At 41.6% G+C, this 27,778-nt stretch overlaps 1 protein-coding gene across 1 annotated transcript in view; it reads left to right on the forward strand.

Moving 5' to 3' along the window:
* Window positions 1-27,778, forward strand: part of poln (polymerase (DNA directed) nu) — an 89,643-nt gene that overhangs the window by 10,566 nt on the left and 51,299 nt on the right. The window contains exons 6-16 of the mRNA XM_078164777.1: window positions 23-192; window positions 417-529; window positions 1,055-1,191; window positions 3,324-3,383; window positions 3,464-3,524; window positions 4,026-4,090; window positions 11,371-11,454; window positions 12,094-12,189; window positions 12,527-12,583; window positions 13,151-13,207; window positions 15,000-15,065. Coding sequence (XP_078020903.1) covers window positions 23-192; window positions 417-529; window positions 1,055-1,191; window positions 3,324-3,383; window positions 3,464-3,524; window positions 4,026-4,090; window positions 11,371-11,454; window positions 12,094-12,189; window positions 12,527-12,583; window positions 13,151-13,207; window positions 15,000-15,065 — 966 coding nt within the window. The remainder of the gene's footprint in view (window positions 1-22; window positions 193-416; window positions 530-1,054; window positions 1,192-3,323; window positions 3,384-3,463; window positions 3,525-4,025; window positions 4,091-11,370; window positions 11,455-12,093; window positions 12,190-12,526; window positions 12,584-13,150; window positions 13,208-14,999; window positions 15,066-27,778) is intronic.

Consider the following 27,778-nt stretch of genomic DNA (forward strand, 5'->3'; position numbering starts at 1 on the left):
GCCTCTCTGATCCTTGATAAAGAAGCTCACTCCAGCAGTGTGTGGCCTCCTCGTACTGATGAAGAACAACCTCGACCACAGCACACCAGAGGACTCGCTCAGGCCACACGACAGTCTGGTCTACTTAAAACTGGAGCACACACCTGCATGGGCCCAGCAACACACACACCAGAGCCAGGAGCCCTTTACTAGGTCTGTGTGTGTGTGTGTGTGTGTGTGTGTGTGTGTGTGTGTATATGCGTGTGTGTGTAAGTTGTATGAAATTGATGTGAGAGTGAGTATGATGATGAGTGTGAATTTGAAGTAAGCTTACAGTACATCCATTTGTGCTTTTGCATCCATAAAAAAAGACGATGTATGTTAGTGTTTGATTAGTCCAGGATGGGAGAACATGAATGTGTGTTTGTATTCCTTAGAGATATGCTGCTACAGGTGCTCTCAAGGTCTCAACTGGTGGTGTGCTACAAAGCCAAGGATTTGCTTCGTACAGCTCTGCAGTTTTTCAGACGAGACCTCAGCTGGAAACAAGGCAGAGCACACACACGTACTCGCACATTCACACGTACTGTAGAAAGTGCTGTTTAGTTCTACTTCAAATCATTCCTTTGTAAATTCACCATTAGCATTTATCAGCGACTTAAGTCACATCCTTTGCTTAAGTAATACTCCACCAAAAGTATATCTTTCAGTATCAAAAACAAAATGAGCCACAACATCCAAGGCACAGACAGTTGGTGTGAAAATACAACAATTCAACAAAACAAAAGCACAGTACAGAGGAAGGTTTCATCCTCCACAAACAGCAACTGCAGAAAGCTAGAATTATGCTAATTACAATGATTTCAGTGATGACAAGTTTTTCCTATGGAAAACAAATAGCAAAACATAAACCACTCCTGCAGCACACAGCAGCAATGCAAATATGCACACAGTTCTCTGTTTTATAGATGTGCTCTAATCTCCAAAAATGTGTAGCCAGCCAGTCTCTCATCAGTAAACAGCACAGCATATTGAATACTGCTCAGTATCATAAAGAGCTGTCCTGTCTCTTCAGTGGCAGGCTGTCATATCCAGGACCCACAGGTGGCAGGGTGGCTACTGGATCCTGCAAATCCCTCCTCCTGCTACCAGGACCTTCTCAATAAACACTGCAAAAGACCCCATGCAACACCCACCCTGGGTACCAAGAAGGTGAGTTAAGATGTGAAATTCTTGCCAAAGTCCAGACCTTTGAATTCGGCCACTTCACCGAGTCGAGTGAGTAGGGTTGGGAATCTCTCTGTGATAGACGATTCGATACATATCTAGATACACGGGTTACGATACGATTCAAAAACGATGTATTTTTAATACAGAACAATTTGATACGATTCGATACAGTGTAGGAACGATACGATTCGATACGATTCTATGGTTAACATTTGTTGATGTAGACATTAATCATTCATTATAAAATAAAGAAGCCAATTCTATAAAAGTGACATTCTTACAGTATTTTCAAATTTGTAAAAGACCACATCCCCAAGCATTGTTGCTGTATGGCACTGGCAAAAATAAAATAAAAAGTCAAACAGCAACAAAATCACATGTCAAACGTATTTATTTTTAGACATGGACCAAAAAAAGACTTGCTGAATGAACATCATTTTGTTGGATGGGATCAATATAAAAATGAGAAGAAGTTTTAAACTTTAAGTGAAGCGAACTTTAAGTAAAATTTAAGTGTTTTAAACCTACTTGTTGTGTTGTTTTTAATGTATTGTCTGTGTTTTTGTATGTATCTTATATGGACTTGAGTCTGGAATAAAGTTTATCATAACGCTGTACAATATAAACATAAAGCAGAATAAAATAATAACATGCAATGTAGGGGCAGAATCTGACATCTCCTGTTATTAGTTGATATCATGGACTGTGATGACTAGCAGCTTATCACTGACAGCATGTCAGACTATTTCTCTGTGTTTGCTATACTCTGTTTGTCATTTATAAAAAGATAAATCACTTTTCTATAATACATCAATGATATTTCAGTGGAATAAATTACTTATTGACTTATTCATACTTCAAAAACAGCATCAATAAGTGATTAACATAGGGGGGATCAAAATAAAATAAATAAATAAAATAAAAATCAACCAGCCACCCTCCTCCCCTGACAAGTAAAGAACAGTCCCTAAAGTGCGGTGAGGTTTGTGGAAATGTGAACTGCTCGTTTCTCCTCTGACACATCACATACCTGTGTGCTGCCAGGGCTCGCCTAGTATTTCTGGGCTGTCATGACACCGACGAAGACTTCGGGACCTGGAGCCGAGCTTGTCGGTTGCCGGTAAGCCGTTATCATGCGCCGCTGTATTTGACAGGAATATATATTTCTGTCTGTGTCTGTGACCCCGCGTTCAACCCACAACCGGCAGGATTCGCCTTTAGTTTCTGCTGCGGCTTGGCTGCTCCCTGGTTTATCCAACCAGCATTAGCTTCTGTTCCTCATCTCCACCGGTCAAGCTGGCGCTGATGTTTATATCTATTATCGTTGTCAGTAATGCCTGCTACGAGCATGCTGCCAGCTCTCGCGTTGTTTTCGAGATGCAAACTGTTAAAGTCAGTCAACCGATTGCTAGTCTCGCGATACCCGAATCCATGATTCTACAATCGATTCATTTAAGGATTCATGGCTGATTCGTATCGATTGAGGAGGCTGCTACCGATGTAGCCGTATCTCTCGCTTGTCAAACCGGATATCCGGTCGTATCGGTTAATCGTTCCCAACCCTACGAGTGAGGCGTAGTCTACATGGACACGAGAATGAGAGAGACCTGGATCAGTGGCCTCTGTATTGCAGCCTGACACCTACTGTATGTTGCTCGGTATAGTGGAAGAGTGACCGTACATTTATGCGTAAACATGTAAAAAGTCATGTTAGCAACTTTAGAACCAGCACTGTTTTGCTCATGTCATTGCATGAAATGCCCTCATTTGTAATGGCTCACAAAGGAGATAACGGCACACACTCACACTGACACATTGCATTAATGACTGGCACATTACTGTGACTAAATATCTGCCTGTCTTGTATTAACATCTGTCAATACTTGCTAGATGACCTGCCTGTGTATTTTTTTTGTCTCCCTTTGTTTCTGATTTTCTTGTTAAAAATGTAATAAAGAAATTTAATGATTATAAAGAGCTCCCATTCCCTGGTGCCTCCTTCACTCAACACAAGGAAGAAGTAATTCCCCCACATCATCCTCCAGAAACTAAGCTGTGTATGTTCCTCCACACCCTCTCTCTTTCTCTCTGTTTCACTCTCTCAGGTTTCTCAGGTCATCTCAGGTCTCTGTTCACTCTACTGGCTCAACATGGAGCTGTGCTTTAAACTACAGGTTAGTTGATGTACACACACAAACACACACCTGCACATAGAGGCCAGACACATCACCTGACTGCCTATTTGTGTATCTAGAGCCAAGGTCTGTGGGAGCTGTACGCAGATATGGAGCTGAAAATGATCTCTGTTCTGGCAGGTGGGAACCACTTTGCTCTTTTTAGTAAACACTGAGTATTCTGAAATAATATAAACTGGTTTCTTATATATTTTAAGCTGCATTTGATGCTGCAGTTATGGGTGGTATTTGGTTCTTACTTTGATTTTGTTTAGGCTGTGACTGAAGCCCTATTCCTACAGTATCACTTGGGGACTTCAAGTAATTTCCCATTTATTGTGGAAGTCATCTGTGATCTTAATCCCATGCAAATTTGCCATGTCCGTAATTTGTCAAGTAAAAATTCCATCGCATATTAACGACCCTATTTCACCAAACACATTGGTCATGCGATAGTATTAGTTCTGTGCAAACTGGCATCTCAGTGATTTGGGGTTGTATTTAGGAATTTAGTTTTCTTAGTGCCCCTTTTTCTGCCTCTGTCAAGGTCAAGAGTTCTGGAGGCTGCATAGGCAATTATGTATGAAATTTTTAACAAAATCTTGGGTGTAGGAGGCTCAGTAAATATTTATGTTGTTTCAGCCATGGAGAGCCATCGCATCCATGTGGACAAAGAAGCTTTTAGGAGAACTTCAGACCTGCTCGGGGTAAGGCAGAACATCAGGGCACAGACACAAACTTCTGTGGTGCATTGATTGCTGTGGTTGGTGTATTTTTTACTGTTTGCCTAAAGGTGTTATTAACAAATAGAGCAGAACAGTTTAAATGAAAGACAAGACTGTTTCATTTGGCTGCAGGCAGAGTGGACAAACTTATCTCTCACAGCCAGGAGTTGTCAACATTTTCCTTGTGGCTGATGTTAATTTCCTGACAGAAGTTCTGCTCAGTGTGTTTAAAGATAGGTATTTTAAGTAATTCAGTTTACCTCTGTTTCACTGCCGTGTTGTAAGTGAAATGCTGCAGCTGCAGAGGACTGAACGAGGTGGAAACAAACTTGTTCCAATTCATGTTTATGGTGATGGGGATTTTGAGAAAACTGTGTCAGTGTTAAAACTTGTATTCATGCCAGTATCCTGTGCATATTAATTTCTTCCTTTTTTTAAGAAAAATCTGTGTGCATTAACTGATCATGTGAGCATGTGTTCTCAGGGCTCAACTGTAACGCTTGCCAGGTTGCCATTGGTAATTATTTTGAGAAACTGGCACCCAATTCTTAGACAGCACTGCATGTGCGTTAACTCGCATGTGCACAGGCATCAGTCTTAGAGTCAATAGTGAAGCAAATGAAGTTGTACTTAAGATTTAAATTCTGTAAAGTATCAGATGAACAAAACTACAAGTAATTTTGCACAGTTACTGTAAAAAAGCTTTTAAAAGTTATTTTATGTCACATTTTTATCATTAAGCTGACATATAATTGCATAGTATCTTTTGCTGATTTTCAGCTAGCTTTGTATCATAATAATGTGGGTAGTATGTGTAAATGTAAATAACTTCAAAACAAGGCGATGCTGATCAAATATAAGCCAAGATTCTGTTACTGCATTGCCTATTTCTCACTTACAATGACTTCAGAAACATATTTTAATGCAGTAGACTTTGTGAAGAGGAATAGGGCGCCATATTGTTTCCTGTATTGTAAAAATAAAGGCTGAAATAACTTAGATCAAACGGTAAAACTAAGCAGCGCTGATCAGGTTCTGTCACTCTGTTGCCTGTTTCTCACCTCAAATGTTTTAGAAACATATTGTAGCTGTTTAACTGTAATTTGAGATGTTTTGTTACCAGCTGGCCCCCATATTATTTCCTAAGTCAAAATGACCAAGCTTGCATTACGTCATCCACCAGCAGCATATATTGGTCCAGTGCGGTGCAGTGCATTCTGGTAGTTGTAGGTTTTCAACCTCTTGAACAAAAGCAAATGACACACCCCTTTTTTTCTGTTTTCTCTGGTCATATAACATCAGTTTCATTTCTGTCTTACCGCATAGACAGCCCACTTTTACTCAAAATGGTGACCATGTTATCAGTTTCGACAACCAAAAGCTGATGCCTGGTTACCAGCCTGACAACCACTTTTAAAAGTTAGTGTTGAGCCCTGGATCTGGAGACGATCAGAAATTTACAAAGAAAGCACATATTAGGGTTTCTGTCAGTTTCTCTACATGCGTATGTAATGTATTTTAAGAAAATGTATGAGTCATTACACAGTTGGATATTATTAAACATTCTTTATATCCTCAGCTGACAGTCATATAGGCATAGGTATTTAGCCAATTGGGCACTGAAGCCTTGAAGCCAGTTATGAAATGAGAATCTTTACATTAATCCTTGTATTGAGAGGAAAATGTGTTGGAGTCTTATGTAACAGCTTCAATGTGTTTATATCAAACAAACATAATGGAAACGCTCCCTTTAAATTTTAGTTTTTGCCAGCCTAGGTGTAGGTATGATGTTCAGGGTCAGCTCAGATTTGTACCGCATCACTCTTAGCTGATTGCATTTAAGACCGGCTGCTGAACCACAGTGCAGTCGACAGCTGCTGTATTAATACAAATGGGAGCAAAACAGTGGGAGGATATGAGGAACAGGAGAGATCTCTGAAAAAATAGAAAAAAGAAACCCTCAACAGCCCGAGACGGAAAGAAAAATATAATTTCTCCTTTTCTTCTTCTGGGTAGGATTAGTGATGTGGTGGGTGGACATCCTCCGGGGACCTGTCCTGTTTACATGCAGATAAAAACCAATTCTGGAGACTTCATTTGAGAGCGATCATAAACACACAAAGACAAACATACAGACACTGTGGACACATGCATGCTCAGGAAAACACACGTTCCTAATCAGTCGCATAGAGACGACACTCGTAAACTCAATTACAACTTCTTGCAGGCGCCAGCAGGGGTGTTGTTGTGGAGGGAGTCTTTTGGTGTCTTGCCGTGATGCTATAAATAGAATGGAGGGTCTGTCTTTTTCCTTCAGGAGGCTGTGCTGCAGGAAGGAGCATCACTGTCTGCCTCTGCCAACACACACTGAGGCACTGAAGTTTTTTGCAGACTGCTGTAGAGTTATGTGTGTGTGCGTTTGTGTTTTTGTTATATGTGCTTGCCAGTGCACTCACACATGTCCCCACTCTGTCGCGTTGGATTTCTTTTTATCTGAGCTGTCAAGTTCACCTGTCTGAAACACCAAACAGAGGATCCCTCCTGTCTGTCAGCCTGCATCTCACAAACTTGCTCACATGCTCTTTTGTCTTTTCAGTCAGCGATATTGAAATTCAGCAGGACAAACATCACTTAATAAGGCTCTTTCTCATTCTGTCTGTGTTTTTCAGACATCACCATTCAGATCAGATCCCTCTGTAAACAACTATCACGTCAGGCTCAAACTGAAGAGTCCACATTTTGATGCAATGATTACTCCAAAGACACTGCCCTACAATATTAGATCCCTGCCATACCAGCTCTGTATGTGTGTGTTGGTGTGTCAGACACAGTACTAAGGGGCTAGCATCCATTATAGATGAGGCAGTCTGGAGCCTGCTCCGGGCGAAGAGCGAGACAGAGGAAGAAAAGTACATATTTTGGAATTTTGGTACATTTCTGCCAGCTCCTCCACTTTCCCCCTCTGTCTCTGCCTCTGTGTATCTGTGCCATCTCTCTCCACCCTCCTCTCCGCTATTGCTCTTTCTGCCATTGTTGCTTCTCCCGCCTCTGCCCACCATGCTGTCAAGTTCTGTCTAACAGTCTCACTCCTCTGACTGATGTCTGTTTATTCCAAATGCCATTTCCTATCAAGGTCCAGCCACAGCACGCCCTGCTGCTGCCTAGTCCTCACCTGCTTCTGCCATCCTTTGATCATCTTCTCATGGTTTTTCCTCTCTTCCTTTTCACAATGAAGTCCTGGAAAACTTAGAAGAACTGTTTTCCAGGCCTGGAAATAGCTTGGAATCAATCAACTGTTTTGGAAAACTTTTGAATATACTATATGATTAGCATTTTGGCTTTTGTTTAAAATGTGTTCATAACAATACCAAAATATTTTTAACATTATGCGAAGTATGTTGGTGTGGTAAATTGCAAAGTAAGACTGGTGGCAGTTTTCTACTGGTGGTTAGCTACTACCGAATGGTGGTCAACCTCATCTTTTTATGGTATTGCAAAGGCTTAGGGCCGTTTCATAGTCGATGCACGCAACGCAAGCAAGCGACGTGAGCAACGCACTTCCTTTCATAGTCAACACACTGAATGCAAGCGACGCGGGCGACACTTGAAATGCAATACATCGCTCGCGCAATAGGGGGTAGCAGAGTCACCGGTACATTCCGGCTAGCTAGTACTGCTATTTTATTAGAGTGCAGGGCACTAGAACTGTCATATAAATGGGGGTGTACCCATACGAGTTCGCAAAGTTTTTCCTCTTCGCCTGCTATATTTCATACCTGCTTCTTCTGTGAATAACAAAAAGTGGTTAATTTCAAGTACGTGGCTTGCATCACCTCTGCTGGCAACGCATGGTATTACACTGCATCGCGTGTCAAAAAAATGGATAACGCATTTTGAGACGCAAGCATGGGCCAATGGTGGCCAATGCGTCCCATTGCGTTCGCATCTGCGTGCCTTTGCGTTGACTATGAAACGGCCCTTAGGTTCAGTCAAGGACGCAAAACAATGATCAGGCATGTCCGTATATCAAATGCTTGTTTAACAAGAAATAAATGCGTATGAACTTGTCAGAATTATAATCCAAACACATCTGATTGTATTGACGTTTCTATGATCTTAAGTTCGGTCTTGACGTTTTGTGAAATACTGTATTTGCTGATCTGGTCTATTGGCATATGCAGTTAAGTGGTGGCAGAAATGTCTAACGAATAAGTAAAGTTAGCAAGCGCTAGCAGTTTGCTTTTTGGCAATTGCCTGGGAAGTGCGTTTTTTAAATTATATATGGGTGTACCACTATATATGCCTATCTCTTTTACACTGCCTAAATAAAGTCATAAATCGGGTAAAATGGTATGGAAAACATATGGATACGTTTGAAAATTCAGTGATAAAAATGTGTAGGCGCCGTGGTATTTGCATCACATTTCAACTCTTGTTTTGAATTTTCCCCATCCCTCCCACATTCCTACATCTGTCACTCTTATCTCCGTCTGTTGTCTGTCATTTCATCGCATCACCTCGCCCTCTCCCCTCCCTTTAGCTTTTTCCTATTCTTGTCCCTGTTTCTCTTCCCTCGTTTTCTTGTCCGCCTGTCAAGTTGATAAGAAATGCTTTATGCTTCAGTCACACTTGTAATGAGCCGCTGATGTGTGGGTGTCACTAAACAAAAATGTTCATGTTTAGGCTGATTATTGTACGAGCGGGAATTCTTCCAACTGTCTGCCCTCTGCCTCACACTCTTTTTCCTCATTTACTTTTCATCATTATCTCTGCCTCTGTGGGACTCAGCCTCTCGGTCTTCCTCTTTCATCCTCGTATGTCTTTATCAAGTGTATCTACCTTTCACTCTCTTCTGTCAGTCTCTTTTACATCCCTCTCTTCTATCCCAAGAGCCTCTTTTTTTGCTGTCTTTTTCTAATCCTCTGTTGTAGCCATAGTCATTTTCTCTCCCTCCCTTCTTTTCCTTTGATCTTGATTTCTCTCTCCCTGTCCCGCCGCCTACCATTTTGTGTCCCCTCGCTTCCTCTCTCTTGCTGAGTTTATCATGCTGCCCATGTCGACCATCCTGAGAGACAAAGTTCATTCCATATTTGACTGGATTATCACAGCAGTCAATAAATAAACCCTGTCTGGCTCTGTGTGTGTGACTAAGAATGTGTGAGACAAAGTGTGTGTGTATCTGTATGTTGCGATATACATATATGGATTTTTCATAATTTGTGTGTGTTTTTGAGAGTGTGAAAGTTCTATGCTGTTTGTGGTTAGTTTTTTCTGTGTGTGATCCTAATGCGCTCGCCATGTGACTGATGTGTGCATTAGACAGATTAAGAGAGTGCTTTGCCTTTGGCCGTTGAAAGGAAGGAGAAACGAGACTAAGTTCTGTCTTTCGCACATTAACACTTCTCTCCTCAAATAACCTCCCGTCTTCACAGCGGGGTTCATACACAGGCCTGCAAAATGTAGGTTGATAATTTACTTATCTTGAAAAGTTTTTGGCAAGCTAACAGTCACAGGGCTAGTGAAATGAGTCATGCCATCATATTGGCATAAACACCGCTGCTGTCACCGCTGTGTCACATTTTAATTGACTTTATATTCGCTGACTGATAGACCAGCACATCTGAAGCAAGTCTGACATAAATATGAAATATCGTAATGGAATGAAATGTTTCTCACTCTTGATAAATGGCGCCCGGCATGAAAGGTAAATCACTGTGGAATACTTTTGACATGATTTAAAAAGTTGAGATGTGAAAAACAGGGCAGTAATTATTTTTTATAAATGAAACTATGTAGCACTGGGCAGTATATAGATAATATATTGATGTCGGATGAGAGGAGAGAGGGCAGCTCGATTACATCCTGCTGTACATGTTGAAACTTTGATGATATGTTGAAGTTTGTTTTACCAGTTTTTTAGCCATGTGATAAATTGTGAAGTTAATGTGTAGTCATCGATCCCCAAAGAGATAAAAATAAAATGGCTATTGCTGTACAGATGAGGACTAATGCTAGCTAACATTAGCGAGCTTGGTTGTTACACATTATGGCAAAGTAGACAACAAATAAGTCCACACACCAAGCAGCTCCCGTATAGAAGGATTTTTTTCGAGCCCTCAAAACGTCACTCTGCATTAAAACCCTTCTAAACGGGAGCAGCTTGGTGTGCAGACTTATTTGTTTGCTGCTTTGCCAGGCGTTTCTTTGGTCCAGCACCCACTCCACTTGACGATGGGATGTGCGTCTTTTGTACTGTTTTTGTCGTCACACATTACACCCACAAGTTATTGTTTAAACATATTTTTAGGGTTTTTTGCCTTTAATTGATGGAACAGTATTAAGGTGAAAGGGGGAGGGGATGACATGCATCAAAAGGCCAAGAGTTGGACTCAAACCCTCGGCCGCTGCAGCAAGGACAACGCCTTTGTACATGGGATGCCTGCTCCACCGATAGAGTGGTGTCCAAAAGTGTTTTATCATGTTCCAGATAGTCCTCGACATACAACCCCCTACATAGTGACTAGGGAGAAGTGAATGATTAAATGAGTTTGGATACAGCCATTGTTTTAGATTTTAGATAAGCTCTAAGTGTTTTCTTATCTTGGTTTTAAAGGCTGAATTTCAGTATAGTGATTTAATTTTGTGATCTTACCAGAGTGTTAGAGGTGTTCTATTATTTGCCTTTACCTACTTAAAGGGCAACACTGCCTAAATTCAGAACTCCAATATGTGATTTCCATGGCTTAGGAAAGGTCACTCAATATTTGTGAACATTGGCTACTCTCTCTCAAAGCCAGCAACCAGAGATATAAGTCTCAGACTTGTGATGTCATCAAGTATAAAGTCTGGAGCTACTCCACAGACAATGAATGAGAGCCTGATTTTATGAACCCACAGAACGTTTGTTTTCTTTTGAGCTTTATTCTAATGTAATGTTCTCAATTCTGAAACAGAAAATGTACCTTTATACTCAGAACATTCCCTTGCATGCTCTCAGTGTCATCTATAACATCGTTTCCAATTCACTGTCTATGGAGCAGCTCCGGATTTTATACCCTATGACATCAAAAAATTTAAGTTTTAGCATGGAGAGTTCATCTTTAAGAATGTTTTTTTTTGGTTCAGTAACTAAAGGATATTTACTGTTTGACCTTTGAATAGTAAATAAATACTGGTACCTTGACTAAAACAAAGCCTGAGAAATATTTGCAAATGACTCAAAGTCTTACCTTGATCCTCTTTCAACTCTGCCTCTCTGTCAGACGAAGATGAAGCAGTTGGAGCAGGAGGCCCACCAAGCAGCAGGACAGATATTCCTGGTCACCAGCAACTCTCAACTTCGAACAGTGTGTACCTTCATGTGTACATCTGTGTGCAGTGTTAGGAAGATTACTTTTGATGTGTAATAAGTTACGGATTACAAGTTACCTTGTTAAAAATGTAATACGTAATGTAACTATTTCAAGTACGTTATCAAAGTAATGTAACTACTTACATTTGATTACTTTTCATTTACTTTTCTATGAATGGAGATGGCACATAAATATGCAGCCTAATGCTCTGAATAAATTCGGAGTGGTGACATCAGCTGACCTGTAGGTGTTCCTTAAGTTGCTTGTAACCAAGCTTCACACTGTACAGTGATGTCAGAGCCCTTCTCTGATTTCAGAAGGAAAATACTGTTGGATTTCCAGCACCGAAAGGCGTTCTTGTCCGACGACATGACCCACCTTAGCCTGGTTGGCTGATCGCAGGCAGTGCAGACTCTGGTTGCTTAGAGCAGTGTGCATTGATTTGATTGGCAGATTAGAGGCACTGAAAATTCAAAGAGGACCTTTCAATCTTTCTATACGGTGCTTGTGTGTATGTGTGTATATGTATGCACAGTGTGTATGCAGACATGCTCCTATGTGTGTATTTCTCTGTGTTGTGTGTATATTTCAATGTCATGGATTGTGTATGATGTGGATTTCCAATGTTTAAAGGTCCTGTTTGAGAAGCTTTGCCTCCATGAGCGCTGCGAGAACAAGAAACTTCCTAAGACCATCAACAAACAGCAGCAGTCAACATCGGAAGCTGCAGTACGGCGCCACACAGACTCCTAAACCCAAACACACACACAGATATGTCAATTTGATCCCTTAATCAAAGAAAACTTGATGAAACTTATTCAAAGTTTCAGTGTGTGCACCGACACAGATAAACCCAGTATTAGTATTGGCGTAACAGTTGCCAAGTACAGTAAGTACATAGAAATCAAGCCAACTTATTCTGTAGATGCAGTTTAAATTGAACATTCTGAAAGGATGGCAACACTTCAGATACCTTGAAAAGAGACAAAAAAATGCAGCTACAGTATTGTGTTAGATGTTTGCCAACAGTTTGTTCTCCTTTCACTCCTCCCTTGTTTTGTTGCAGTTGCTGCAGCTCCAGGACCTGCACCCGCTGCCAAAGATCATTCTCGAGTACAGACAGGTCAGTCGTGTTTTCATCTGCTTTTTATTCATCTGCCACAGCTGTCAAAAACATTGTTAGCAAAGGCTTTGGTTTTATTATTAATGTCTAAAGCAGAGGGTCTCTTGACACTGAAGTCAAATGTTGAAGTTGGAGCTAGACTGCCAGTGAACTAAAAAAGTCTTAAAATGTCTTTTATACGTCTACCAGAATATGGAGTTAAAAGTATTAAATTGTCTTAGATTCAGTTTGGATGGGTCTTAAATGTTTTTTTAGTCATGTCACTGTGAGAATTTCTGGTGTTGGTGTGACGGGAAAAATCATTTCAACAGAAGGAAAACACTATTTGACTGGGTAACACACACACACACAGCACCTGTATGTGCACACTGCTCCTATTTTTGCCCCCTAGTCTATGCAATGAGTCTGTATTGTTAAACTAAAGCCTTGCTTTGCTAAGTTTCATTTAAAGTGGTATTTAAATGGTCTTAAAAAGTCTTGAATTGAATTTAATTTTTATAGTTTTTATACCTGTAGACACCCTGGTCTTGCTTTTCCAGTAACAACTGTCTGTATTGTAACCTCCAGATTCACAAAATCAAGTCCACTTTTGTTGATGGGATTCTCTCCTGCATGATGAGCAAGGTGAGTCTACAGCTGGTTTGTGATAGCTATAAAGCAGAACTGTCGATGAAATACCTCAAATGTTAACTTATCCATGGCACACACATTCACCAAAAACGATGTCTTACAAACAAGGTCTTTCACAGCTGTGTAAAAACCTTTTTGCTCACTCTGAAATATCGATTTTTCCAGACTTCTCTCCTTGAGGCTGGAGCAACCAAACAAAAAGTGAAACCATGAGTTGAGAGAATGCTGCAGGGTGGAGGGACTTGCACAGATCCCACAGCTTTTGTTTTTCTTTCCTCACAGTTTGGCTCTGCCTTACTGCACGACAACAGTGCTTGTATGCAACCAGGCAAAACCATGTTGTTCCTCTTCACCTTTCAGAGGGGCTGCTGGTGTGAATGTCACCATCATTATACTGCTGTGCTCAGTACTACAATTGAAAACCACAGGATAATGCTGTAGGCTATTCACAGCTGCAGCACAGCTACATAGTGCAACACTTTAACCTCAACAACAGAGAGCACTCTCAGGCCTGATGCTCTTGCTGTAGTAACCTAATAGGGAAACATCTCAGTGGTCTCTTTAAAGTGTTTGTCCTGTGTCCTGCTCACTGCTGCACTTAATAGGCAGAGCAGAGATGCAGCTCTGTGTCTGACTGTCCCTGCACATGGGCTCCGTTCGCCTCTGTATGGAAGTAGCAGCTTGTGTTTGTCAATCTGTGCTTACTCAACTCTGCAAATGAGTCTGTCTGGCTGTCTCCAGAGCTGTTTTGGCTTCTGATGGTGGTGATTCATTTGGTGGTCTTTTGGACAGAGCAGGCAGCGGTCCCAACTAAAGGAGGGTGCTGTTGACAGCAACAAATATGATTATTTTCCCCCCTCATAACCCAGATTTGAAACATGTGGTGGTATTTAGGGCATTGAGTATTGGTTTATTGTATCATATTAAATCCAAACTACAGGAAGGCAGTATGGTCTCTGAGTAGGGGTGTCTGGATTTTGATTCTTAGTTAAAAACTGACCAAAAATCAATGTTATTTACAAGGTTTGATTTGGCCAGTGGGCTGTGCTTCATTTCAATTCACCTGTTTTCAACATGGCGGCCGGGTCACAAACTCATCTTACAGCTAAACAGCACACTAAAATATGTTTCTGAAAACATTTGACACCAGAAATAAGCAATGCAGTCACAGAATCTTGATTCGTATTTGGCCAGCTCTGCCTAGCTTGACAGTTTGACCACAGTTTACAAGCAGTGATTGACGTGATAGCTGCTCTCTAAAATTATCTGCGAGTGTCCAAGGTCCCTGTCAAGGGCTACCGCTTGAATTACAATATGCTCAAAGTTTATTATGGGATTTCTGCCCTGTGATGCCAAAATTAAACGGCCTACTTGAGCTTTAACAGCAGCCCAGAGCACAATAGTATGGTTTCATGTCCTGCTTACTGCACCAGCTCAACTGGCACTACAGTCTACAAACAGCTTGTTCAAATTGGGCACCAGGCAGTCGCATGGCATTGTTGATGCTCGTCGGTCCAAAAGCAGAATCAGAGCGATGATGGCAGTGAGGATCGCAGCTGTTGTTTTCAACAAGAGTTGGATCAGAATCGCCTGTATAGAAACAATACTGATCACATTGCTGACTCATTGAAACATCTGTGAAATGTAATGATAAAACTATGCCATTATTTTTGGCGTAGTTGTTCATTTTAGTCTCTAAATGTTGACGTCATAACATGTTGGATGTGTTCATTTCCCTTTGTATCTGATTTACTCTTTGTTTCTGTCTTTCTCAACAACATATCAGAACTACGTTTCCTCTACGTGGTACCAGACGAGTGTGGTGACAGGGAGAATCTCAGCCAAGCACCCAGTAAGACCTGCCTGCCATTTCCCCCTGCATTCATTTCTTTGATTTTATATCTTGGATCTTGAAACTGGTTATCAGGGTTGTTAAATGGCTGCGACAGGCTTCGAGCTGAACTGCTTGTGCTGTCAGCAGGACAGCGGCGCTCAGTTACAGGAGCTATCCATGGTGCTGAACATCATGCAGGCTTTGCAGAGAGTGGCTGCTGTGCTGCCGGCCACAGCTCACGATCTGCGCATGTGTGCAGTACTCAAATAACCACATTACAATCACAGTAATGGAGACAGAAGGACCCAAGTGTGTATCAGCTTAAGTTAGGCAAATCAATGGCATGTATTTAGAGGTAACATCTAATAGGAGAATACCACACACATATCTGGGGCTGCAGCACAGCTTATAAAACAGCAGGTCCTTTTTATAACCTTCAAAATTCTCAATATCAGTATTTCTTCACCTTTCCTCCACCCTGTTTTTTTGCCCAACTATGTGTTTGTCTCTGTTTTTTCCTCCGTATCTCTCTCATTAAGGATATTCATATTCTTTGATGATGCTGACGACATAGTAATAACAGCACATACACACACGCATAATACTAGTCTCTCCCCTACAAATATAGATGTTGCGATTTCGGAGTGTTATGTAAGAACAAGCTGGGGTTTCTTTGTGATATGCAGAGGGGGAGAAACAGGACAATGTGTGTGTGTTGATGTGTGTGCAGGGGGGCTTTGCATTGCTATAATTGTGAGCACCAATTTCACTTTGAAACCATCGCAGTGGGAACATTTTGGCCGGTCCCCACTACTTCAAAGGACTGTTTGATTAGGGTTAGAGAGGCAGATAGAGGAGGAGAGAGAGAGATTTTAAAAACCAGTTTGGTGTTAAAATAATGAGAGTTGGGGGATGTGTGTGTCTGTGTGTGTGGAATGGACTGATGTGTTTGTATGCGTAAAATCAATCTGCTGAATTTTACCCCTGAAGTAAAACGTAGGAGTATCCAGTCTACTCCAAGATGTGACACTGAGGTCGTAGATTTTATGAAGCTGATAATGACTCATCACATTTTACAAGAGTAAAGGACAGTGTAAAGCCTGCTGCTGTGTTAGGGTAACTCTCAGTTATATTTAATTACGGTTGGGCCTTAACTTGAATAGATTTTTCATTTGTTTAATGATACCAGTATTTGGTCTGTAGCTATGCATCAATATTTATTATCTTTCAATTGACTTAAAGCCCCCCTCCACTCGAAAATGTGTTTTTCTTTTGTTTATGTTCCCTAAAATGTCTGACCTTGACTATACTGACTTGTATCTGTGCAAGGTTTGTCACTAGAGAGGTGTTGCTAGCTAGATTAGGTACATCACTGATTCGAAAGTCGCTGCCAGGGATGGAACATACTTTAACATATCACCTGCAATGTAACCTGAAACCTCAATTGCAGAGCAGACAGAGTTAGCATTAGCATAGTGAAAGTTTTGAGAGTGTCCAGTTTATGGATGTAAACTGGAGTCTGAACCTTCCTTCCTCTATCTACCAAAAACCCCATCGTAGCAAAGACAAGTATATGTCTTACAAACACTAATGAGGTGTCAGCCACTGCATGCTAGCATACAAGCTAACAAACAGCATACATAAAAGATGCTAACTATGCTTATCATTCTGATACAATTCAATTTTCAATTTAGTTTTATTTAGAAAGCCCAACATCAAAAATCACAATTTACCTTAGAGAGCTTTACAGCATATTTCCCCTCTGGGGGATTAATAAAGTAAATAAACTTAAATTAAAATTATAATTTTCTGGCAGGGAAAACCATGTTCAACAAAATATTAATCATATTTGAGTGTTTTTACATAGTTTAAAACATGTCTGGAGGTGGATCTTTCGATAAAGACAGCTTTTAAAACGACATTTAGGCCATCAGAAAATGCACAGCAGTGGATTTTAAGCAACACTGCAGCTACTTGATGGTAAATCCATTGTGGGATTGATTTTTTCACATTTAAATTTAGAAGGTATTTTCATCAAGAATAACTAAATAAGGAAATTAGTTCATGAAATTATCACCAAAAGTAAAATGTTATTGAAGAAATCCATGCAGTAGCCTATGTGACGCAGTTACACTGAGCTTAAGAATACATGTATCTTAAACCAGACCTCTATCTCTCTCTCTCCCTCGCCTCAGTATGGGCCGTTCGATGGCTCATTTCGACATTACCTAGCTGTCAGGGTCCAGTGATTCTGTCACTGAGCTCTAACACACACACACACACACACACACACACACACACACATATGTGTAACCGTAGAGACAGTGAACTTTTCTAATCTCACTTAGCGATTTGCGGCTGGCGTGAGCTACACATTGAATTGATCGTGCTGCTCCTGAATGATATATGTGACAGCTGCGATTTAACACGGCTCTGTTCCCTCGGCTCTAATGCAGCTCTGGGATTTGGTTGAGCTTCACATTAAGTGTGTGGATGGATGCTGGTAGCTGGTTGTTTATGTGTAGCTATTCTGGTGTGTCAGTTTGGTCTTTGATGCATAGGTTCTGCTCTGAATGTGGTTTGTTTCCGATGAAAGTTGTCTTGGAGGCCAAATGGTTAAGATCCCATATACAGGGGCCCTTTCTGCTAGCATTGTCTTTTTGTTATTTTGCTAACACTTAAAGTCAAGACTTAGCATAGACGTACTTCCTACCATCAGTAGAGAATGATTAAATAAAAACAATGAGTGTAGTGATCCACAGAGGACGATGTGTGACATATATTTATTAAAATTTTCAACAGAGCATGGAGACAAACACTGCCGCTTGATTGATTGAAGTGAGAAGATCGTTTTCCCATTAAAGAGCCAGGAGGGAGAAGAGTCAACTCCCTCTAGCCTTTTTGTTATTATCATTATTATTATCCTAGCATGTAAATGAAGTTCACTCATAATTATTCTCATCATAATGTGGAGCTGAATGCACCGGTAGTTAAGAGTAACTTGGTGATCGCTAACATGTCACATCCCGCCGCTTTGAAGCGGGAAAGCTGCAGTTTGTAGTTTTGGGTTGAGGGAAAAAAAGGCAGCTGTTCTGCCATTCACCACTCTACATACACACACACACATATTCAAATGAGGAGTGCTGCAGAGGGGTTTAGCTTTCATCTGTTGTGGGTTCAACTGAGGTGAAGCCAGACTGCAGTAACAAAGGGGTGCCTGGATTAAAGCAGGACAACCATAAACTGGTGCTGAGTTTAAAGTACTGCAAGAAGTGAGTGTTGCTGCAGAGGAGAGTGGAGCCTTTCTGCTCTGCCTCATCTGTTTTTACCTGCTAGAGGCAAAAATGCGTGCAGACTGTGAGCTCCAGCTTCCTCCTCTCCATATGCAGGGTTTCTGTCTGGTTTCCTTTTCATTCTCATTCTCTTGGTCTCAGTCTATTTCCTCCCCCCTTCTTTACATGACACTTTACACATTCCTCCACATTAACACCCTTAATAGTGTGGCAGTGAAACCAAAGAGGACAAATAAGATTAAACTTTCCCTTTCCTCTCTCTCCCTCCCTGCCTTCTCCCTGTCTGTTTGTGAGCTGAGGCAACATTCAGATTGCTGGGTCCTTGGTGCAGCACTCCTCCCTGTATCATCTGCTCTCTCTATTTCTCCCCGCACTGTTCAGCTTTATGGTGTCCAAAGATTTATACACTTGTGCCACCCTGTTGTTGTTAACTCCCTCATGAAAATGAACAGAAAACAGATGCTTTTTCATTGTCATTTTTGGGGTTTATGTCAAACTTTTTTTGTAGTGTGAAAGACTGAAGTGCAGTGGGTTTGACTGTCTAAATTTTCTTAATCTTTTTGTCTCCATTTCTCTCCACATAAAAGAATCCTTTATTAGTCCCACAGTAGGGAAATCTGCATTGTTACAGCAGCAGAGGTGATAATGCAAACAACAAGCACCACTAAAAAGACACAAGGCAATATCAATAAATGAGCATCGGTAGAAACACAAACAAAATTGTAAAAGCTAAACACACAGGCTGAATGGCTAATAAGTTTAGTCTATACTGATATTGCATGAGTGATGATTGATGCGATACTACTCGGAGCAGTGTTGGTTGTAAAGTCTGATAGCAGCAATGAGGAGGGACCTGTGGTGTCTCTCCCTCACACACTGTGGTTGAAGCAGCCTGTCACTGAAGGACCTGCCCAGTGCTTTCACAGTTTCCTACATCGGTGGGATGTGTTTTCCATTAGAGGTGATAGCTTAGCCATCGCTCTCCCTTTCTACACTGGGTCTGAGGAGCATCTCAGGACAGAGCTGGCCTTCTTAACCATACTGCACTATTTTTTTTTATGTCCTCTTGATTGCATACTACATACTCAATCTGTATGTACTGCATACTAAAAAAATGTGTCAGTATACCATTACTAGCAGACTGTTTATACTGTTGATACTCAAGCAATACATCTTCTATCATCACATGACTGAATCAATCAAGTTACTGGTGTGAGCTATCGTTAAATTAACATTTCTCACAAAAGTTCATTTAAATTTACCTCTTTCACTCACTTTAATATTTTCCAGTATTACACCTTGTTTCCACATAGCTTTGGCCCCATTTCCAAAAAACTCTTTCAGTATGGTACCTTTGGAACCAAAAGTAACCCTTCAGACATGGTACCTAGACCCTAGTGTGTCCACTGCAAACAGTTCTCTTAAATATGGGCGGGGTTGTTGTTACTCACTGCTCCATCCAGCACTCACTGTATTTCCTCATTACGGGTGACACAGGTGGAAGTCTGCCCCTCATTTATCGTCCACAGAACGATGCCGACATTTTTGGAACAAAACAAAACAGGCTGCAGTGAGAGTTTCTCTCCATGGGATGTTTAAAAATAGCAGATTTGTGCATTTAGTCCTTCTAAGGCAAGCTCAGGGGTTTAGTGTTGCTGTAGCCCGACGCTACGCGACCCTTTTTTCTTCTCCAAGTGATCATTCCACCGTAAAAGTTGCTGGCAGTCGACCCAGTGAATGAAGTTATTGTTTCTCCGACTCCAACTGCTGCAGTTACAGTTTACTAATAAACTCTCCACAGTATGAACAGTGGTTACATGAGCCTCAAAACCAGCCACAACTCAGCCCTGAGCAGAGTGACCGTCCTCTATTGACCAATCAACAGACTGCAGTGTTCACAGCTCCACCTTTTAGTACCAGATCTGTGTGCTAGGTACCCCAACAGAGGGGGTACCAAAAATGGGGACGGTACAGAATGGTTCCATTGGTACCATCCACAACTTTTTACTGTGGGACGGAAAAAAGCGTACCGAACTGAAGTGAACCGTACTGCTCGGTGGAAATGGGGCTTTTGTGTCCGTATGTAAGTGAACTGAAAGTCAATTTATTCCTATGGGAACCTCCACGTTCTCCGATGTGTTTGCACAGACTTTGGTCAAGTACGTTTAAAATGTGAACTGTTACAGCAAATTTTAGATAGACTGTATGCATTGTGTGCCATAGGAAGTCGGCATGAAAACAGCTTATCAAACAGATTATTATATTCACCTGATAAATGTTATACAGCTCTTTATATTCATTTTTTCTAAGTGAAACGTTCAATGGCATATTTAGCCAACTGTGTAAAATATAGAGTGCATGGATAGTGGTTCAGATGTCTTTTAACAAAAACAACACTCACAAAACTGGTTACACACCTGAGAGGCCAACCTCCCCCATTAGTTTGTCCCTATTATTGGTCCTATTTTTGTCTCCATCATGCTCCATGCACTTATTTCATGAGAATGGATGGCAAAAAAAAAAAAAAACTTCACATGCACTGGGTTTTATCCTTCCATCCATTAATGGGTGCATTTCTGATGTTGAGGCTGTACTATGTATACTCCACAGATTACGGATACAAAACAAAACTGTGCCGTGACATGACAATATGAGACTACACTGTCTTACTGTAGGATTGTGCTGCTGCATCTGTTCCCAAACTGCCAACTGAGTTTCCTTTCGGGCTTGTCAGGCAGTTTAGTGTTCGTTAAAGACCGCTCTGCATTTACTCATTAAACGTTTTGTAGTAACACAAAGTCTTCCCAAGGCTGATCTAAGCCGTTTGCTGAAGTGTGTGTCATGTTCTCTGCTGAAGAGAAGAAATTCTCATCTCAGGGTACTTCCTGGTTAAATAAAGGTTAAATCACCTTTTCTTATAAATAATTCATATTTCGTGTTTGTCCATTTGTTTTAAATGCTGTTCCATTACATTTAGACAGCAACCTGGGTTTATAATGATGCTGGCATTTGGGTAAAATTACATATGCTTTCTGACTACATTAAAATGCTCTGGATGGTGCTGCTAGTTTCATATCTTCCCCCAGTATATCAACCAATCAGTCAGGGCTACTGTTAGATAAACTGGCTTTGTTCAACACTGTTATCAGGAGCGATCCCAGAGTTCAGAGGGCCACCAGCTGATTGCAGGTAGCTGCTTTCACCCTAGCACCTAGTTCCCTCTCGTCAGTCACCCTACTCCATAATGGACGGGCCGGCCGTGTGTTTTGCGGCTATATGCCGATCTCTCTCTCCCCACATGCTGAGCATATGGATTTTGGCGGGTATCTTTGTTTGTGGTTGCAGTGTGAATGGAGATAATTTAGCGGTGTGTGCGCGTCTAAGGGTGCACACAGACATGCATGTGTGTTTGCACTTGTGCATGTGTTCCGTGATGACTCATTACATTGGTGCAGTGTGATTGAATTACTCTGCACCAGCACAGTGATTCAGTTGTCCCCATCTGTTTAACAAGGCAGTGCTCCTCTGAGACTCTCACCATCTCTCTGAGGGCCAGATTTATGTTTATGACAGCGCGGGGAAATTTGCAGCGCGCCTTTCATTCAATTTGCACTCACAATCTGTGTGTAATTAGAGCCAGATGCACTAATGTAGCAGTGTGGGGGAAAAAATGGCATGCAGACTTGGAACCAAGCCCTCATGAATGCTGGTCAGCCTTGCTTCTGATTTTTCCTAATGGCCACTCACTGTATTGCTGCAAAAAAGAGCCAAAGGTGAAGTCTTCGAATATGTTTTATCCAACCAACAGTCCAAATTTTCAAAGCTATTCAGCTTGGTAGCATGTATAACAAATAAAAGCATCATATTCTCACATTTTAGAAGCATGAAACCAGCAAATGTTTGACCGTTTGCTTAAAAAAAAAATACTAAAAACTATTATTTGATCAGGAAAATAGTTGCAAATTAATTTTCTGTCAATCAACTAACAAATAAATTGACTAATTATTGCAGCTCTAATACACACTCAGAAACTAATCAGCACCCTTGACTACTTCTAGCTGCATTTTGCCACTGAACGAAGTCTAAGAACGTGTAGTTCGGTGATGTAATTTATCTTAGCTCGGTATGGTCAAAACATTCACTCTGCCACCCTGCTGCTAAAGGCAAACAGAGGTGGACAGCTGGTATCATAAACAACAGGAAGCATGGTGTTAGAATAATTGTGTTAAACATGAACCTAGATCTGAAAATCCACCTGAACTAGCTTCTGGTCCATCAACACACAGTCCATATGCTTGTTTGATTTCTCAGAAGCCATAATATATATATATTTTTTTTAATGCAAAAGCAGATTGAACTGTCGGGAGGAGGAAAATAAAATCAACAGAATTTGCTAAACTGAGCCTGACAGGCACACTGTGTGCAAATACATATTGAATATACAGTAATTAAATCAACCAGCAAGAGCCACTCATTGTGTCTCACAAGGCACACTGGTCCTTTTCACAATAAATACTTTAAGTGATTGTTTAGTTATCCGCATCTTACCTGCAAATGAAGTGGCCTTATGAATAATTTAACCAGTGCTTCGCTAAAAAATGAATCCCTGGTTAACTGCGCCAACAGGTGGTTTTGCAACAAGTGTCATTGTCAGGCTCTTTTAGAGTCCATGCAGACCGTCCGCAGGTTCATTATCAGGCCACTATGAGCCGGTGTAAGGACATGAGGGGCGCATCAAAGAATACAAACACCGGGCTGTTGTGTCAAATAAGGAACGATGCTGCTCATGGTGTCAGTGGTGGAAACAGGAAAAACAAGCACATCTGCATGATTAAGTGGCCCATTCAGAGTCAATGAGCCCAGGAGAGGAAAACACAAGCATGTGTGTTGGTGTGTTTGGCAGTCGATGGCTCAGGCTTATTTTCAAGTGTGTCTGTGTGTGTGTGTTTCGTGTCAGACAGCCTCGGAATATTTATGTTGTGTGTGTTATTGTATTTGTGCAACAGAGGTTGATACACAAGCATTTGTGTCAGCTCTGTATAATTCACACACGTTGATGTAATTAGGGGAGGAACAACAACATCAGCCGCCATTTAATGGAGCCCATCCTGTGCCAGCGCTCATGTGTGAGTGCGTGTGTGCATGTTTGTGTGCGGCTGTGCATTTTAATGTGCTATACACACAGTGTGAACGCTTGCTTGCTGTCTGTGTTTGGTACCCGTGTGTACCTGCAGCCTTTGTGCTCCTGTATTCCTGTTTGTAAGAGCCACTTTGAGTTTCAACATATGTGGGACAGAATGAATGAAATACTGGTGTGTGTTTGCATGTGAATGTGTGCATTTGTGTGTGAACTCTTACCAGGCTCCCTCAGTCCGACTCACACAGTGTCCACTAATGAACTGGTTCTCCGTTTCTTATGACACAGTAAGGGTGATAATGACTTAGGGCTGGGACACATGCTGCGTCTTTAACCGCCTGGAAAATGCAGGGTCGGGAGCTGGGTGCTACTCTTGTGCCTGCTCTGTGCCAACTTTCAAGGACGCAGTGGCAGGTTGTGTATGAAGACAGGAGAGATATTTACCGACTGTGGTCGTTTGTTGTTGTTACCTCACAGGTTGAACAACAGAGTCAAGCTGTTTTGGTGTCCAACGGCTTGGAATTGGATGTTAGCTGCTGTGTTAGCTTGTGCTAGCTGAGCAGATGTCTCATATAGGTGTGAACCACTGCCATGGGTTATATGCTTGTTCAGAGGTGCTGTAGTTGTCTGCCAGGAGCAACATCATGGCATTACTATGGTGTCATCGTATGACAGCAGACTATATATAGTACAGGCCAAAAGTTTGGACACACCTTCTCATTCAATGCGTTTTCTTTATTTTCATGACTATTTACATTGTAGATTCTCACTGAAGGCACCAAAACTATGAATGAACACATGTGGAGTTATGTACTTAACAAAAAAAGGTGAAATAACTGAAAACATGTTTTATATTCTAGTTTCTTCAAAATAGCCACCCTTTGCTCTGATTACTGCTTTGCACACTCTTGGCATTCTCTCCATGAGCTTCAAGAGGTAGTCACCTGAAATGGTTTCCACTTCACAGGTGTGCCTTATCAGGGTTAATTAGTGGAATTTCTTGCTTTATCAATGGGGTTGGGACCATCAGTTGTGTTGTGCAGAAGTCAGGTTAATACACAGCCGACAGCCCTATTGGACAACTGTTAAAATTCATATTATGGCAAGAACCAATCAGCTAACTAAAGAAAAACGAGTGGCCATCATTACTTTAAGAAATGAAGGTCAGTCAGTCCGGAAAATTGCAAAAACTTTAAATGTGTCCCCAAGTGGAGTCGCAAAAACCATCAAGCACTACAACGAAACTGGCACACATGAGGACCGACCCAGGAAAGGAAGACCAAGAGTCACCTCTGCTTCTGAGGATAAGTTCATCCGAGTCACCAGCCTCAGAAATGGCAAGTTAACAGCAGCTCAGATCAGAGACCAGATGAATGCCACACAGAGTTCTAGCAGCAGATCCATCTCTAGAACAACTGTTAAGAGGAGACTGCGCAAATCAGGCCTTCATGGTCAAATAGCTGCTAGGAAACCACTGCTAAGGAGAGGCAACAAGCAGAAGAGATTTGTTTGGGTCAAGAAACACAAGGAATGGACATTAGACCAGTGGAAATCTGTGCTTTGGTCTGATGAGTCCAAATTTGAGATCTTTGGTTCCAACCGCCGTGTCTTTGTGAGACGCAGAAAAGGTGAACGGATGGATTCCACATGCCTGGTTCCCACTGTGAAGCATGGAGGAGGAGGTGTGATGGTGTGGGGGTGTTTTGCTGGTGACACTGTTGGGGATTTATTCAAAATTGAAGGCACACTGAACCAGCATGGCTACCACAGCATCCTGCAGCGACATGCCATCCCATCCGGTTTGCATTTAGTTGGACGATCATTTATTTTTCAACAGGACAATGACCCCAAACACACCTCCAGGCTGTGTAAGGGCTATTTGACCAAGAAGGAGAGTGATGGAGTGCTGCGGCAGATGACCTGGCCTCCACAGTCACCGGACCTGAACCCAATCGAGATGGTTTGGGGTGAGCTGGACCGCAGAGTGAAGGCAAAGGGGCCAACAAGTGCTAAACACCTCTGGGAACTCCTTCAAGACTGTTGGAAAACCATTTCAGGTGACTACCTCTTGAAGCTCATGGAGAGAATGCCAAGAGTGTGCAAAGCAGTAATCAGAGCAAAGGGTGGCTATTTTGAAGAAACTAGAATATAAAACATGTTTTCAGTTATTTCACCTTTTTTTGTTAAGTACATAACTCCACATGTGTTCATTCATAGTTTTGATGCCTTCAGTGAGAATCTACAATGTAAATAGTCATGAAAATAAAGAAAACGCATTGAATGAGAAGGTGTGTCAAAACTTTTGGCCTGTACTGTATAATTTAATACATATTTTTAACTGTTTAACTACTGATATCAGTCACACAAAATACTTATTGTTTTATACTTATTGCTGTGGATCGGTCTATTGTGTCTCACTGTGAGTGATCATGCAAATACAGGACATGTGTGCAGTAGGGGATGCAGTGAAGCTTCAGTCCAGTAGGTGATGCCATCACTGGAGTTACTGTTGTAATACACACAGTAGATTACTGAGCAATATTTCATCAGTCTGTAGTTACATTTCTGGGCACTACTTCATTTCACTGGCACACAGACGGTGCTAAAGTACTGATGCACTGCAGTGTGTGTGTGTGTGTGTGTTTTAAACTCTCACACTCAGCAGTGAACAGAGCAAGCAGACCCAGACTTTTTCATATTTTACAATTTCTCATTCATCCTCCCTCTCTCCCTCTCAAGCTGCAATGACGCATGTAGTCTAGTCTACATCTCCGCTCTTTAATTCTTTGATTCTCGTCCTGCTGCTCTTTTTACTCTTTTATCTCTCTTTCATCTCTTGATCTCCGTCCCTCTCTCTTTCCTGCCTTTCCATCTCTTTGATTGTCTTTTCCCTTCTTCCCATCTTTCCTTTCACACGCTCACATCTGACTTTCTCTTTCAAAGCATCTGGAGCTTTTGATTGCATATCAAAACAGAGGGGCACCGCTCGCCTTTGCATAACAACAGTCAACAAAAGCTATTAACAGTAATTAGATGGCTGGCTCCTAAAAATTTTTCATCTGTTAAGTGCTGATATGTTCTTTCAACAAATCATCATTCAGGGGAGAAAGTCTGAATTACGATCAGCGTGACGCAACTAGAACGTCAGAGCGCGTTGCTACGTTTGAAGTAGTCTGTCAAATCTTTTTGAGTGTGTTTCTCCTGTTATGACAGGATGTGTATCTGGAGTGTGTGTTCAAGATGAAGAAAAAGGTCTGAGTACCTTGTGAAAATTAGTATCTAATTTGCTGAGTCTGTTTCCTGTATGTGTGTGTGTGTGTGTGTGTGTGTACTGATTTATGCTGTCGTCACTGCAACACTGTGCGTGATGGGAGAGCTGAGCATCTGACACACTGAATCACCTTACACATCACAGGGCAACACACCCACGTAGCAGACACATACACACACAACCCTTTACTCATTCACTCTGCCTCAAATACACACTGCAGGTCACGCATCTCATGTACAGTGGTTGTAGCAGCACGTACAGTAACTGAACCTGTGTCTGTGTGTGTGTGTGTGTGTGTGTGTGTGTGTGTGCGTGTGTGACTGGTGCCTGGTCCCTGATGTCCACACCCTGCCACTGCAGTCCTGTCTTTTTATCCTCCCCTCTCTTCCTCCCTCTCTCCCTCCCTCCCTCTAGTGAATAATGAATGAGTGGTGAAAGCAGAGAGCCGTTTTCTCTCTCTAGATCACACACACAAGCATGCACGCACACTGTAGGGTCAAACCAACCACACACACACACACGTTAAGATTCTGATCATGTTGGGAAACACTGTTATGTTTTTTTTTTGTGTGTGTGTGTGTGTGTGTGTGTGTGTGTGTGTGTGATGTGTGTTTTCATGTCCTTGCCTGCACTCTTCTCCATGTCAGCCAGTGTTGTTTGTGTGTTTGTGTGTTTGTATGTAAACACTGATTAATATGTCCTTGATGATAACCTTTAACATCCTCCCACACACTCACACACCTTGGGTTGTTTGAGTGTGCCTGTGTGTTTCAAAGGGTGGCTACAGTGGGATTAACAGGGATTAAAGTGGAACTGCTGAGTCTGAACCATCATTTTCTACACTGTGTGTGTATGTGTGTGTGCTGGTGTGCCTACTTATCACCTTTCTTGTTTTTCCTCCTTCAGGCAGAAAAAAACTGCATACGTGTAATTTTCTGTGTGTCTATATCAGCAGCGTCTTCGATTACTCAGTGGGTCGATGCAGGGTGGGCCAGGAGCCCAGTGAGCGTCAGGCTGTTCCTATTTTAAG

The sequence above is a fragment of the Epinephelus lanceolatus genome, chromosome 22 (genome assembly GCF_041903045.1).
Source record: "Epinephelus lanceolatus isolate andai-2023 chromosome 22, ASM4190304v1, whole genome shotgun sequence".
Classification (NCBI taxonomy): domain Eukaryota; kingdom Metazoa; phylum Chordata; class Actinopteri; order Perciformes; family Serranidae; genus Epinephelus; species Epinephelus lanceolatus.